We start from the raw sequence: 16,455 nt of genomic DNA, 5'->3' as shown, positions 1-16,455 counted from the left end.
CGGATTTTTGCAGTTATCTGATTATTCAAATGGTCATATCAATTGCTGATTAAAGGGCTGGATTTTAGCTCAGTAATCAGATTTCTCAGTCTGCACATGTGTGAAAACAGACTGCGGTATTGGAAATAAGCAAGCAGTGTTTAACCCACACTGACAAGATAGAAACAAAACACTTTCGGAGTGATGCTGAAACCAACTACATGCTTGACAAAATGAAGGATTTAAATATTCTTCATCTTCTAGATGATGTATGTTTATATGTTCAGCTAAAGTGACTCGATGTTTTTAAAAAGTTGTGGCATGAAGTTTGAGTTTTACATTACGTTTATGTCATGGTTGCAAAGCAGAAATCCGATTATTGCCTAACTAATGTAGACCTGGTGATTTCCCATTATCTGATTACCTAAGCGCATGTAAATGTGTTGACTGAATAACTGACAAAATCTGATTTTCTGCAGTTATCAGATTATTAAATGCATGTAAACGTACCCCATGTGTATGTACTTTCGTGCAAGAGTTTCTATCAGTCCAATGGAAATCTGATGGGACTGAAAAAGATTTGTTAAATTCACAACCTTATGTCTTGCAATTGGTTATTCTGCTTGTCAGTCGAATGGTTTCTTTCCTGTCAAAGCAGACAGCTGTTGGCCATGTTGAGCAATGAAATCTACCAAGCTCTCGGACAACAGGCAAAAGCATAGCTTGCGAGACTGAGGAATATAGCCAGTTAAACCCGACACAGCTGGACAATATGAAAATAAAATCCATCTTGTGATAACCTGACAAAATATTGTTATTCTACACATGATGTAACAAATTATATGACACTCAACTAATTATTCAGATGAGTGAATGTTCTTTATTTTTATTCATTTTAGGTTATTATGTTTATTTTGTAAGGGACAATGTGCAAAAAGATATTAATCTCAAATGACAAAAGAAGCTTTGCACCAGAGATAAGTGGCTAGTTAATTTCAATCTGCATGCAATCACTTTATGAAAGAATTCAACAACAATGGACTGCACTGACAGTTCATTTTTCAGTGGCATCTTCTCATTTCACATGTACAAGCAAATTTATTCAGCTTTAAAATTTGTAGCTTGCAATGATTTCCATAATAATGGAAATTTATAAACCATGAAAAGCTAGTCTTTTCTGACCTATGCCACAGTGTGAAATTTACATACCAACCTATATCATCCAGCTCTAAAACACACTCTCTCTCTCTCTTTCACACACACACATACACACACACAGCAATGAATCCATGCACAGCAATAATTGCTTTTGACACAAATGTAATATTCAGTAAAAGAAACAGCAGGGTTCATGAGAGTGAGTATGTGTGTACACACAAATTGTCTCCATGTTCATGGTCTATTAATCATTCTGGTGTGTGTGTGTGTGTGTGTGTGTGTGTCAGTGTGGTGTATGTCAAGGAGAGGCACAGGCAGCTATCATGTCATTCTACTCTACGATTGCAGACAGACACATAGTAAACCCCGCAAATACATAAAAGCTGGCAAAACAATTCCAATTAATTACCAACAGCTGCCATTATCTGCATGAACAGATGGAGAAAAACACTAGTAAATGTGAGAAATAATGGGGATTTAATCCTTTGGGTTAGGACGAAGCTAAGCCTTGTGTATCTATTGTGTTGGCACTTAATCAAGATAAAACTGTTTGCTTCTCAATGGCATTCTATTAATGAGGTCATTAAAAACAGCTTAGGGAAAAAAACAAACATAAAGGCAGGTACATGGAGACAGACCATGTACCGTAACACTAGGGCAGTCAATATGACATGTTAACATGATAAAATATAATGATATTATAATGAGTAAACTCATTACTTACTGTTTTCCTTTTAAAATAGTATTTTGGGATATTTTAGTAACAAAATATGGTGCAATATTATAAAATAAAATTCTGAAAGTCTATATGTTTTTGACCCATGGAACATTGCACTTTGACACCCAAGAGAAAAAGATTTGGCACCTTTGATTTAGATCAGTGTACATCAATACAGAAAACCTGTGAAGAACAGTGTGTAGTAACCGCAGAAACTGCACAGCACTGAGTGCTGAATGGATATCAGCCTATTATGCTATTATATCCTTCTTAAACTGTTTATTTTTGCCCACATAAATAAAAAATATTGCACTATATTATAAATATTGCACCACATAAATTTTCATACTCTTTTTTAAAAATGGCACGACAGTTTGGTGCATTTTTTGCGTTGCAACTTGGTCACAGACCTCAGTTCTGTGACATATATCATAAAAAGTATTGCTCTCTGTCTCTCAAGCACACAACAGGCAAGTTATGCATGTCTTTAGCCATAAATGAACATGTATAAACCTTCTCACAGAGTCTTCTCTGGTGTTGATTCAGTCAGCTCATGCCTACGCCCTCAGCCTAAAGTGAAGCATTCATATCAAGTCTGAAAATTTTGCCATATTTTTTATCATCAACTACAAAAAATAAATAATAAAAATGAAAGACATAGGCATTTCATTAAGCAAGGGAGGTTCCTGGGCATGAACAGTAACTACAAACAGCTATGCTGTACTAAGGTATTTACTGTCAGCCCCAGCCTTTCAGCTATGGTTAACCATGTATTTCCTTTAACCTTCACCTTCTTATAGTCAGTGTGTTGCTTCTTGTTTAAGCTTTTGTGCTCTGTCACAAGCAAGATGAGCTGTTGTGCTGCCATCCTGATGCACATTTGTTTGGACTGCAACCATGACAACTGGCCTCTGACTGGTTAGCCTGATTTTAACACATACAACATAGAAAATCGAGCTGGCTCCTCCAATTTAAAACCTTATGCAATGTTGCGGTCCATCAACGTCACATCACCATTGTGAACTCGGACTGTATGAATAGGCTTTAAGTGTATTTTCTTTGCAGGCATGTGTGCACCATGCCCATGCTCTCAGCCTGAAGAGTTATATGTGTTACTCTGCATGTCTGTGTGCCAGTCCCTCAACCTAAAGGCTCTTGAAAGAGAACACTTTAGGCTGTGATCAGACCCTAAGAGGAATACAACGGTTTCTCTGTGTCGGAGCCTTCAATAGAGCAGATACTACACACACTTAAAATTCAGACCACCACATAACACACACAGCCAAGACTGAAGTCTATGTCTTTTTAAGCACTGCAGTTTTTAAGCACTGCAATAAAATCTTCCAGATAATAAAAAGATGCAAAATGTACAACATTTCTGTGTTTACCACTCTGTCCGCTAGTGCTACTCCTAGAGGCACAGTTTTAGTCATCAGACATTTACAAAATACAATGCATTAAATCAGACACAACAGCATTTACCAAACATGAAGCAAATGTACTTGCTGCAGTCTGAATGCATGCCAAACTTCCACTTTTAGCAATTTCTGAGGACAGGCTGTTATTATTATGAGACATAAAAAGTGCCAGCATAAAAGAGGCATGTACCGGATGTTTGAGCGTGTGAATTAAATGGATGTCACTAATTGAACCAAATCAACCTCCAGTGCTGAGGTATAGCCAGAGTGCTCTTTGGCTTGAATTTAGAAGGGGAAGTGAGTTTAGGCCACCGTCACAGTTACCACAGTAACCTGATGGCCTGCCATTAGCCCCCTTTCCCATGGCAGGACCAATAAGCAATTATACTTTAAAAAACCTGCTTCATTTGTGGTTCAAAATCAAATGTCTATCTATAAATAAATAAATAAATACATACATAAAAACCCCTATTAACCTAACTGTTTTCTTTGACTGCTGGACTAGTTGAGCAGTTTATGTGAGCAATATATCTACTGCTGTCAAATTTGTGTCTATCCATGTCAAGTTGCCCAAGTCTCACTTTGTGTCTCTGCAAGTACTTGAAAATACTTACTGAATGATCCTCTCCTTCCTTTAAATTCCATTACAGCATCACCATCTGTTAGTGCATTCATCTCTACCCTGAGGTTCAGCTGATAACATTCTCCTGAGGGATAGTGCTATCACACCTATGTCACTGGCCCTGAACCCCAATTGCCCTGCTGTGGAAAATGAGCTTTTAGCAGGCATTGTTTACATCTACTCGCAGCAAGAAGCAAAGCTCCTACGCTACGGACACAAACAACACCAGGGGAAATTACCCAGCATTAGCATGTTATTACCCTTGCTGAGTTCTTTCACTGCAGCTGACCAGTGTGCCAGCCTCCGGGAGCAGGCAGCTCATTGTAAGTACTGATCTGTGATCCGATTTCTTTTGTTGACACCCTAATCAGATCCACAATAATTCAACAAAATAAACTGAGCTGTAGTCAGTGAAATGTCAGCTTTATTTTACTACATAAGAGGCCTGTTATTACACACAGCTGGTATTGCGTAGCGCATACATAATGACAAAACTGCATCTAAAATGCTAACATGGCTAATAAAAACTGACAGCTGACCAGTTAACATGGGCTTATCTGCACGTTAAATGGTTTTGGGGCTCTGAATTAGAGAGGAAAAACCTTTTGCCCTATCAATAGTGCACCACGATCCAGTACACACCCCCTCCTTCTGTGGCTCCTGTTCTATTTCTGTTTCCATATGAAATCTGTTGTTGTCGCAAATAAGTAATCACAAGGCCAAAGACTAAAGTCCCTTCATGGTGTATGAAGGAACTTTTCGTGACCCAGTCGCACACAGCACTGCTACTGTGAGTTTAAATAAATTACTCATCTTTAAAGTACAGCATGGACGTAAGCTTGTTAAATATACATGCTTTTTTTCTCTGTATGTAAATGGCTGTTCCGAGACATTCGGTTTCCAGCGGCATGAATCACCATTACAGCATTTTTCTCCTCAGTCGCCACAGAGCACTCATCGAGGAAATACCACACGATCCACACCCCTCGCTAATGGTCTCTCTCACCCAATCAAAACCTCCGAAAGACATCTCAAATGAGATCTTGATCAAATCAGAGCCATCCTCATTGATACCAGCTGGAAATGGGTGTAGGCAGCTGTGCAGATGTGTTTGGGTTCCTAAAGATGATCTCACATTTCCTGTGCGGTTCTTGGAAACTAGAACGCTGTTTACATAATATGCTTAAACTTGCTTTATTGTCCTGGACAAACTTATACCAAAGTGAGAAACATGACTTAGGACCTTATTTGGTAAAGTGGATATAAAAGTTCTCTGTAAGTCAAAGAGGTGAGACTTAACCACAGCATGTTCCACTGCCAGCAGTGTGAACAGCGGATGGCCCAAAGGGCAAGCAAATGCAAACTCTGCACCAACGCACTGCATAGAGCTGTATGTCTGCCATAAAATCAAGCCTTGCCACAAGCAGTGCTTACAAAGCAAATAAAAGGTTTTTTGGACTTGCACATTTTTGTTTTCCCTGCTGTAAAACACCTGAATCAGCCACTGGAGGATTTAATAAATGCCTGATGATTCGAATCAGGTGAGAGCAGTGTCAACAAATGATGAGCATTGCACAGGGTCTCCAAGACCATGACTGAAGGAACAATTGAAACCTCTCATAAGTGTATACAGGCGTGCCAGTAGATTGCACCGTGACCATGTATCGGGATGCACAACTTCCGTTAATTTCTATTTATGACTTATAATTACAACATCAGCCAATATAACTGCAATGATCATTTCTTTTGCAACAATATCACCAGAAAAAAGTACTACAGTAGCACCAAGGGCTGAACTAAATAGCTTTTTAATCATATTCGCAATTTTAATAGCACTGAGCAAGCGAGTGACGCCCAAGGTCCACAGGACGAGTCGGTACCAAAGAAAAACAACACAATGTGTGTGTGGGAGTATTTTCGTTTCAGGAAACTGACATTCAAACAGGTACCATGCAAGACATGCTGAGCATTGGTGCAAACTTCATGAGGCAACACCACAAACCTCTATCAACATCTGAAGAAGCATAACAGACATCTCTATGATGAGCGCATGTCTGAAAGGCCCAAGCTTTAGCCACAATTTCCTAATGTGACAGCAAAGACAAACCTCCATTACACAGGTGTTCGAAATCATCACAACACATAAAAAAAGCTTGCAAACGGACCATAAGATAACAGACGCTATTGTGAAGTACTTAGCTGCAGATTTACACAGTGTCTAAAGATGGCTTCCAAAGCCTTTTCCAAACATGGGACAAAAGATTCCAGATTCCCTCTCGCATATACTTCTGCCAAGTCACTATACCTGTACGCTTAGCCATACCTTTATTATTACACAACAAGTACAGACATGGGGATAAGCTGAACAACTGAACCTTAACAAAGTCTCAATATTTACTTCATGAGTGAAAATATTGAATTAAAGAGTTGTTGTTTGCAGACATTGTACTTTCCTTTTGACCATACAGGAGAGAACATCGCTGGACTGAAAGACATGTCGGTCAACTGGTGCAAGTGTGCATTACCATAGATAATGCCTTTAATGTGATAAAGGCAGCCAAAATAAAGAAGGGTACCAGGCTACAATGTTTTGGTGACAAACTAAATCTTGCGATTGATAAGTGCCACATCAAATCACATTGATAAGTACTGAACATGCTATCACATACTCTCTCTCTCTCTCTCTCTCTCTCTCTCTCTGTGCATAAGAGACAGAGAGCAATTCAATATTTAGAAAAATCATCATATTCTGACTATACCAACTGATTTTTTTGTAGTGACAAACTGTATGCAATCTGGAATATGTCATCACAGAAAAAAATGCCACTGTACTCAGAAAATGTTGTCTTAAAATAGTTATTCATACTTTACCATGGGTTGCGTTTTTGATTAGACAACATCAAACAATCTCTGTATTAATTCTTTATTTACTGAGTGTCCATAAATTGCATGAAAGCTGTGTCAATTTGATAGTTGCCTGTGGTTTGGGGAGAAAGCAAGATGAGGGAGACATACTGAACTATGGTCAGATAATTAAGGAATATAGAAACAAAATAAGTAAGATTAAGTTGTTGTATCAGAAATAGTCCGAAAGTAATTAGATTAGACTTCCTTAAAACTCTATTTTAGAAACTGTACTTAAAGATGACAGGGTTGGCCACTTCTCTGCCAGCTGGAAGACAAAGACAGTGCTGACAGCAGCTCAGAAAGACTTCAATCTTCCGGAACTTTCACTAATTACAGAGTGCTTCATAAGGTGGGGAACCAAAGAGAAGATGACTGAAAAAAGTTCTGGGGCAAAGTAAGGCCCTGACTCACATGCTGTCTACTGACAGGAAAACACACCACCTAGCGCTCACCTGGCAAGACAGAGAGGTGCTAGTCAATTCATGAGGCGCTGTATCCTCTCAAAAGTTTACTGATGCACTCTCTGGAAAAGAATATGTCAGCATTTCATATCTGAAGTGCTCCACCTTAAAGACAAAAGCACTTGCAGAGGATCCAGAAAACTCAGACCTCACAAAGTCAATCAAGTCTGGAGTCATTGGCTACCTCCAGGAAAAACACAACGATCCAGCCACCCAAGAACTGTTTGAGACTGCATCGCTTTTAGAGCCCTGATTCAAGACTAACTACATAAGCCAAGAGAATATGCCAGCTACAAAAGCAAGAATGAAGACAGAGATGGAAGGAGGAGCAAGGAAGGTAAACAGATGGTTAAGACACGGAAACTTTGTGGGAGATGAGTTACCTGAGTAACATTACCAGTTAAAATTCTTGATCATAAAATACGCATTTTCTCAAAATTAAATCAAATTTGAAAAATATTAACTCTCATTTGTTGAATGTTGAGGAGATCAAGTGTCACAGAACCACAGAGTTCAGCAGCCTCACTTGGAAAGAAGTCGCTTGGCAGCTACTTCAAGAATACTGCTATGTCTCCAGACTTGTCTGTTCAGCTTGATGATGCCATGGAAACAGAGCTGAACAGCTACCTGATGACATCCACCATTGGTGGAGTACAAGATCCCCTGGTTTGGTAAAGTTTCCAAGCCGGAGCTGGCAGGCCCGCAGATATCTTTGTGTACCAGCCAGGCTCTTTAGTACAGGAGGCAACATTGTGAACTGTCAACATGCACGCCTTAAGCTGCATAAAGTAGATATGCTTTTCTTTTTGGCAAGAAACCTGTGAATACTGGTTTCTGACTAGCGATACATACTAGCTACGTGATTTACTGTTAAGTTTATTAATTTTGTAAGAATGTATCTTAAATTTATCTTAATCTCTATGTTTATTGTAGGACTTAATGTTGAAAGATAAAACTGAAAAAATAATTTCTAATTGTGGCTCATTTTTGTCATACATGACTGTCCACTACTAACCAGTCACATGTGCAAGCAATGTGATGTTTCACTGCTAAACAACAGTGATTCTTTACTGTGCAACAAACATTTAATGTTGCTGTTAAGTTTATTACTGATATTACTGTTAAGCTTATCATGTAATAATTTATATAACGTTATTTATCCTGTTATTCATTTTTAATATTTAAAAATAAATCTGAAAACTACATTTCATCTGAGAACGCTGAGAATCTTTTCACGTAGGAACACGTTTATAATTATTTTTGATAGATATGTGAACCACTAATACAGGTTTGGAATTTATTTTATTAAAGAATAATTGCAATTTGAATTGCAATCGCATTATTGCTCACAAAAAATAACAATTAGACAATTTCCCCAAATTGTTCAGCCCTAGTGGCACCTCAACTCAATTATCAGGCACTAAAAGCAGAGATATAATGATACAGAAAATATCAGGATTGACATGAATTCCTATCCTGAGCTTCCATTTCTGTTTATTTTGTGCTTTGCAAATGTCTTCATTCTGCAAACAATGCAACTATACTCTAATAGAAAAATAGATACATCTCGTCCAGATGCCTAGGTTGGATCACTGACAGTGGTTTCCGCAAAAGATGGCAAATGTTGGAAGTGACAAAATTTTTAATTTCCATACTCAGTGACTGAAATCACTACACCCTTAGTTGAAGGTACAAAGCTTTTAGCTTCATATGGAATCTAAAACTAATCTAGCTACATGATAAAATACACGATGGTTGTATATCACTTTGTTGCGTATAGGTATTCGCTTTGAGAGGCCTGAACACTAACTGCTGACCCAGTGGTAAGTGAGGCTGTCAGTAACAGGATTGATAATAATGTTTGTATTACAGTGCCAGTAGAGTCGTAGATACCTTTTACAGTCACAGATTTATGCTAAGCACCATTTCACTAACCCATTTGCCTTCTGTGATGCTGCTCAGAGTTGATAATCTGGGAGCTGTGCGAGTTGGTGATAAGAGAAATACACACAGTGAGTTGCACCTCGGAGCTCCACAGATGGCTTCAGAATGGAAGCTTATGTCAAAAAATGAAGAGGAAAAAAATTGGATTCTATTTTTTGCAATAAATACTGTTCACACCATGTATTAGGGAGGATTATGAGCAATTGCACAAGCACAGCACTAATCCTCCATTTTTTTAGCGGCTCGAACCGAGAGAGAGAGAGAGAGAGAGAGAGAGAGAGAGAAAGAGAGAGAAAGAAAGAGAAATCCCATACTGTAGCCTGAAGGTTATGTTCAAACTTTTGTTTTATAGATAGATTTCATTTCACCAGAACAGATTATGTGACCACAGAGGACAGAATAACACAATCTGTTGGCAGTTCAACGATGCGCTTAGAAGATTACAGGGTTAGCAAACAAGTACACAGACGGGCAGCCAAACCCGTCACAAAGTTTCTAATATAATTATGATCTACCTAAAGCTACTGTTTCCAAAACATGATGAGATATCAGCTAGCAGAGGTTTAACAATATGCACTGAGACACAATACAGGTGATGCAAAAACGGCACTACAGGCACTTTATTAAATACGCCATCTCATGCAATGCTGGACATCAAATGTCACAACCCACAGCAGCATGTTCAGTGCCACACGCTTCATTCACGTCTTACTCCTCCTGCCTCCTAGCTACAGACTCTTCAGTAGGCTGTGCAACGACAAGGAAGAAATCGTCATTTGTCATTCAAATTTTGTTCAAAATATCATGAGAATGTTGATCTGTGAACCCAGTATCATTAATCTAATCAAGTCATGAGCTGACTGTACCACTACAACCCTACTAGCATCTTCTACAACCTATGGTTAAAAAAGAACTTTCTTTGTACCACCTTACTTGCAAAAGACCTAGGCAAACCATTCACTGTCCTAACCAAGTATGTCCCAGGAAAGGGTTAAACCCAGGTGACAGGAATAATGAGTCCCCCTTAGTTAAAGACGTCAGAGTGTGGCAGTGTTTCACAAAGTGGTTTGACTTCCCTGAGACACCTGGTGAATAATGCAAGAGTTTAGGTGTGAATCTTGGGCTGAAAATGCATGTGCAGTGATTCAGCTGGACTAGACTCGAACAGGCTGTCGCTGACTCACACTTGCAGGTGCATACTTCACCTGCACTGACAGGTGTGCTACTTGCCATACGCATGCTGAGCGTGTTCTCGACCCAAGGCCGGGTTCATGACGTCAGAACTCGGGCTGCAGGGTGCAATGGTCCCTTTCACAACAATCCCATACTACAAAATTAGCTTCCAGGCAAAAAAAAATGATTATAAATCAGTTCTCTCCCATCTCTCAGCTACAGTGTTTGTTAAAAAAATCTTACAGCATACAAATAACTAAAGTCCCTGTACTGAAAAAAGTGATGCAACAAACTGACTTCATTCAAAGGTTTACATACTTTCCATGTTAATAAACCGTATTACATCAACAAACCTTTCTTTGTTAGTTTACTTACGTGTCACAATAACTGTTAATGTTTTCCGTATATGGATGTGATGTACACATTTAAATTAGTGTAATATACTGTAGAATCAGTGCCTGAATAGGTGCCAAATGAACCCATCGTTCACAACTTGATTGTATAATTAGCTAAACCACAAGAGGTCATCCAGCACAGTTCATCTACTATCCTTCTCTTCATACTATTGCCTTCATTTGCTCCCCAACCAACTCCAGCTGCAGAGAAGAAGGCAGGTTCCCGAAAAATGCCAGAGCAAATTGACCACTGTAGACTGAGAACAATCAAAGGTTTATAAACACCAGCTCATCCAACATTTCTTCAAATCTAAGAGTATTAAGAAGGAGGTGGACCCCCTTTGCTGCAGAAACAGCCTGTGTTCTCCTATGTTTTACACTAGATGTTGGGACATTGATGTAAGGATTTGACTGTATTCGGCCACAAGAGCAATTGCGAGGTCAGGCACTGATGTTGGATGAATGGTTCTGGATCACAAACGCCACTCTAACTCATCCCAAAGGTATTGGATGGAGCTCCATTACTGCAGAGAACGCAGTTACACTGCTCCACAGCCCATTGCTTAAGAGCTTTTTACCCCTCTTTGGCCAATGCCAAGAGGAAGAAAGAAAAAAGCTGATTTTGTAACACACCCGCTCTTTGAAGGTTAGCCTCAGTGAGCTAAAAGGCTAGCCATGCAAATTTTGTGCACAATTTTTTATAAGTTTTTTATAAGTTTGAACATACGTACATTAATAGTGTAAATAACCACTTTGTCTGGCTGTCATCTTTGGTGTATTGATCTCCTTTGTGCTGTTTTTAGCCATGTAGCTTTTAGCATGTCACATTTATATAAGCAGTAATGTATAAAAGATGGAGCGGTTTGTAACCTAAAGCCAGGAAAACTGAAAGTTATCATTTTGGCTATGGTTTACTACTATGGCTTATAAACAGCTTTGTCCGCCTTTTTTTGGGTTTTTAAAAGGGAAATGCGTTAAGTTCTAGGCAGGTTTTGCTGCTGAAGTCGATATTTGTGTTCACTCCATCCCTCGCCCCTCCAAAGATCTCATTTTACACCCTTCACTTGAGCTAATAAAGTAACGCAGAGGCCCTTAAGATGACGCTGGGGATTCCCCTGAGGGGAAATGGCAAGGCCAAGTGGACGAGGGCATGTTAAAACCAGTGCTGAAATGGGCAGTGGCCACACAGTGTAATTGCTCTACCTTCTAACATTGCTTCCTTAAGCTAAGATGCTTTAAAAAAATGTGTGCACATCCTCCTCCTTCCACTGTTGACTCCCATATCCTCTCTCTCTCTGGCAGGAAGCAAACGCTTGTGGTATCATGGTCACTGGCTCAATGTGTACCATCACGATAAGAGTTTATCCAGCACCACCAGTCATCGCCACAGAGACAACCATAGCTCAAGCGGGAAAAGACACACAGCATGACGAGCTAGAGTCCAAAATAATAACGAAAGGCATGCATAACAGGGTGGTGGAGTCAGGAGGAAGAGAAGGAGTTTTAAGAGATTTCTACACTGCAGACCAAAACGTGAGCTCTGCACTGCATGAGCCCAGCAAGTTTCAGAGTTGTTTTTCTCTTTTACGTACTCCTAAAAATTCAAAACCGTAACATCCTCAGCACAACTTCTATATTAGGTCATGTTTGTTAGTGAGATCTAGAACAGCCTTTTCCTTCACAAAACTTTGAGACTGACAGCGAGTCATGTTTGAAATGTCCTCTACTCTGAGTGTATTTACATATCTAAGTAAATTCACATGTAGGATTTTGAAAAAATAGATGGTTTTGTAGAAAGAAATTTGGAGATATGAGTGTGAACCATGATTGCTTGTCAATATTAGCTTATTTAACAATATTAACAAACTTTCAGCAGTGTTAGAGACCATACTTATACTAACACATATACACACTAGCTCTGGGAGATATGTCGTCCAAACCAGTATACTGTGACACTGACATGTTGCTACACTCCTTTCCAGTTTTAACGATATTTAGTGAAATGAAAGGGGAATTCTGCATAATTAAATGGTTCAGAGAGGTTTGACATCAGATACGCCATTCTTGAAAAATCTAAGGAGTCAGAATTGCTCACAGCGGTGTTGACAGGAACCTGACGTCTGCCTCTGAAGGCTACATCAGAGAAAACTTATAACATGATACGGCTATGAATATGTTGCCTGATGCACAAGATCCTTTTTTACGTTTATGGCAGGCTGGAGATAAATTCTTGGTTTAAAATGTGTATTTCATAATTGACTTATGGTAAAGTGGTAAGTAGAGTAAGACAAAATAGTTTTATCGATATTAGATTTAGACAAAAACCATTCTCTTTTAAAGAAAAAAAGAAGAAAGCAGAACAATTATGTCCAATCAAAACAAGCTACGACGTATGAGATTATTCAGGTTCAACTTAGTCAATGCAACTTAAATGTCGTCCGATACCACTTTGCACTCGGGATATTGAATTTGGTCAATATCGCCCAGCACTATAAATGTTTGCTGAAATTTGTTCATTTCAAAACACAAGGGTTACTATCATATGACGCTACCAACAGGCTCATCATCAGCTGTATGCAGCAAGAGTTAAAAGATTTTAGTAACTTTTGCACTTTAAAGGGGAATTCCATTGATTTTTTTTTAATTTTCTCAATAAGTCAATTGTTAAGATATAAACAAAGTCGTTCAGAGTGGTTTGGTGTGAAATGCTTCGTTCTAGAAAAACTTACCGAGTCAGAATTGTTCACAGTGTTGGTGATAGGAACCAGACGTCTGAAGAGTTTAACGCTTCTAAAAGCTACATTACAAAAATGAAATGAACATGACATGAAAACGTTATGAAAACACCGCCCGATGCCAAAACATTGTCCTACGATGGTTTTGAGCTACAGTGTACTTTAAGATTCACTGAGGATAGAAAGATATATGTAGGGTGCTATAGGGCACAGGAGTCCCTAAAAATACTTACTTATTTTTCAGATTTACCACTATTTTACCATCATCAACATCACATACAAAACACAGAAGACATGTAGGTTCACTGGTGGTTTTGGATAGTAAATAAAATGGCTATATTTGTGTTGCAGACATTGCTCTTCTGGTCCTATCACCACCGCTGTAAAGAAATCTGAGTCTCTACAATGAGGAATTTCACATCAGACCACTCTGAATGACTTTCTTCACATCTCAGTGATTGAATTAAGCACACATTTTGAAAAAAACAGCACATTTCCCCTTTAAGCCCATAGCCTTCCAGTCACACAGCATGCCTAAGTACCCTGAAGGATGCTTTATAAAGCCGAGCTTAGCTTACCTCTTCCACAGTCAGTGGCATGCATATCCTGTACTCTTTCATCAGCATGTTCCTCAGTGTGTCTGTAAACCAGCAAAGGAGTAGCAGAATCTCTGAATGGCACTTCAAAAATCCTAAAAAGACGATAAAAAACACTAACTTCAACTTCTAGCTCTGTAGCTATGTAAGTTTCCTGTTAGTTAACTGTTAAACGGGAACTCCACCAATTTTCAAATGTTCTGCATGTTTCATAGCTAAGATGTAAACAAGGTTTTTAGAGTGATTTCGTGTGCAATGCTGTTCCAGTGAAACAGTTACAGGGTCAGAATTGTTCACAGTGGTGGTGATAGGAAACAGACGTCCACGCTTACAAGCTCCCTCACAGAAAGTTACTAAGCTAGCTAGGTTAGGTTAGCTAGCTACATTAGGTTAACGTTAAATGATTATGAAGGCGCTGCCTGATGCCTGGGACACTGTTTTATGACAGTTTTGCGTTAAGATTTTGGCTTTAGACGTAATTTTTGCTGGAGAGATACATGAAGGGTGTTATAAGCCAAAACAGTCCCCAAAGAAACTTTTTTTTTCAGATTTAACAATATTTTCCTACAATCTTAGCTAATTACATATAGCGTTAACGTTAAACACACAGACGACACGAGTAACGTTAGGTTCACTGGTGGTTTTGCATAGCAAATAAAATGGCTATATTTGTGTCGCAGACACTGCTCTTCTGGTTCCTGTCACCACCACTGTAAAGAAATCTGAGTCTAACGTTGCAATGAACCATTTCGCATCACACCACTCTGAATTCAGTGACTGAACTATGCAGAAATTTTGACAAAACTGGTGGAATTCCCCTTTAACAGTTTACGTTATCGTTAGCCTAACTTACCTCACGCTTCCAGACAACGAAACACGGCTTCAAGTAAAAAATAACTTTAAACAAAAACTCTTTAACGATAGATTACCGTCCGGGCTGAAACGTTTCGGAGCTTATTCGTGGCACGAAGTACGAGTGAATAAAATAAAAGGCGAAAAACATGACTCGGGTCTGAAACGTTCACCCGGTTAACGGTAAAGCTGAACGCAGAAAACGTTAGAGATTTCAGAGTGAACGTTACGATTCGAACGCGAACGTTGGAGACTGGAAATAAACAAAAAGGCGGGAAAGTTCTCCTTCAGAGCGCTAGAAGAGCTCGTTTCGGGTCGGTCGTTTGCTCCTCATCTTCTGCGGTTCAACATACCGAAACGGCGCGGCTTCTCGGTCCGTTCAGAGCCTCGGAGGCTGCGGTTCTGCAGTAACGGTGTGTTTGTTTGTTGGTTTTTTAAAGAGCACTTCGCCTGAACCTTTTCGTCTTTATTTTTTAGCCTTTTTTGTTCTTTTTAACGGTTCACGGGTTCGCGAGACGTTCTTTCGCAGCAGTTTCAGTGATAGTGAAGCGAGCGCTTTCACTCCCTCCCTTCTCTCTCTCTCTCAGCACGAGGGGCAGGAAACCACGTTTTTTTCCTTTACACAAGCTGAGGCTCCAGCAAAGCAGCCCCGCTAAAGGGGAAGTCCACCGATTTCTCAAAATTTTTGCGTAATTAAATGGTCGAGATGTAAACAAAGTCATTCAGAGTGGTTCGGTGTGAAATGGCTCATTGTAGAGAAACTTACAAATACAACACAAATATGGCCATTTTATTTACTATCCAAAACCACAAGTGAGCCTGCATCTCTTCTGAGTTTTTGTATGGAGTGTTGATGATGGTGAAATGGTGGAAAGCCTGCAAAAATAAGTTTTTGGGGGACTGTTTTGTCTCACTTCACCTTGCATGTATCCCTCCATTGTGAATGGATTAAAATAAATAGATTAATAAAACGTGCAAGACCAAAACTTCGCTTTATCACAAAGCTGTCGTAAAACAGTGTGTCAGGCAGTGTATTCATAACCAGTTCACTCTGTGAGGTCGCTTTTAAAGGTGGATGTCTGGTTCCTATCACCACCACTGGGGCCAATTCTGATTCTGCAAGCTTCTTTAGCATGGAACATTTCACACCAGACCACTCTGAATGACTTTGCTTACATCTTAGCCATTTAATTAAGTAGACATTTTGAAAAAATGGTGGAGTTCCCCTTTAAAGTAAAGTTACATGCTGATTACAAGGGGCATGCTAATTAAAAATACATTTCATAAGCGCCGTTGATCAAAGAGTCAAACATTTCAGAGGACTGAAAATGGGGTTTTAGTTTCTCTCTCGTTTTCTAACCCGCTATATCAAAATAAAGCCTCCTTCAGTAGCTTAAACATGCTGAAATATGCCGTATCTGCGCAGATGATCGAATATCTCACACTAGCTTGCCTTTAAATATAAAGTAAACGTCTCAAAGGGCCACAAGTAAACAA

The 16,455-nt window shown here is 39.2% G+C and overlaps 1 protein-coding gene across 3 annotated transcripts in view; it reads right to left on the bottom strand.

The window, feature by feature from the left end:
• The window catches only part of LOC118807933 (cytoplasmic phosphatidylinositol transfer protein 1-like), a 71,792-nt gene extending 56,250 nt beyond the window's left edge, over positions 1–15,542 (bottom strand). The window contains exons 1-2 of one of the 3 annotated variants that reach the window (XM_036570123.1): positions 14,960–15,542; positions 14,089–14,201 (exon numbers count right to left, since the gene is read on the bottom strand). In XM_036570123.1, the coding sequence (XP_036426016.1) occupies positions 14,089–14,136 (48 nt within the window). In that variant the 5' untranslated portion in view covers positions 14,137–14,201; positions 14,960–15,542. Of the gene's footprint in view, positions 1–14,088; positions 14,202–14,959 lie in introns of those variants that run through there. The other 2 variants (XM_036570125.1, XM_036570126.1) reach the window with 2 other exon arrangements.
• Positions 15,543–16,455: the final 913 nt, after the last annotated feature.

This window comes from Colossoma macropomum, unplaced genomic scaffold, assembly GCF_904425465.1.
Source record: "Colossoma macropomum unplaced genomic scaffold, Colossoma_macropomum, whole genome shotgun sequence".
Taxonomy (NCBI): Eukaryota; Metazoa; Chordata; class Actinopteri; order Characiformes; family Serrasalmidae; genus Colossoma; species Colossoma macropomum.
Note: the sequence above shows the minus strand (reverse complement) of the source record. Positions and strands in the feature narration are given on the sequence as shown.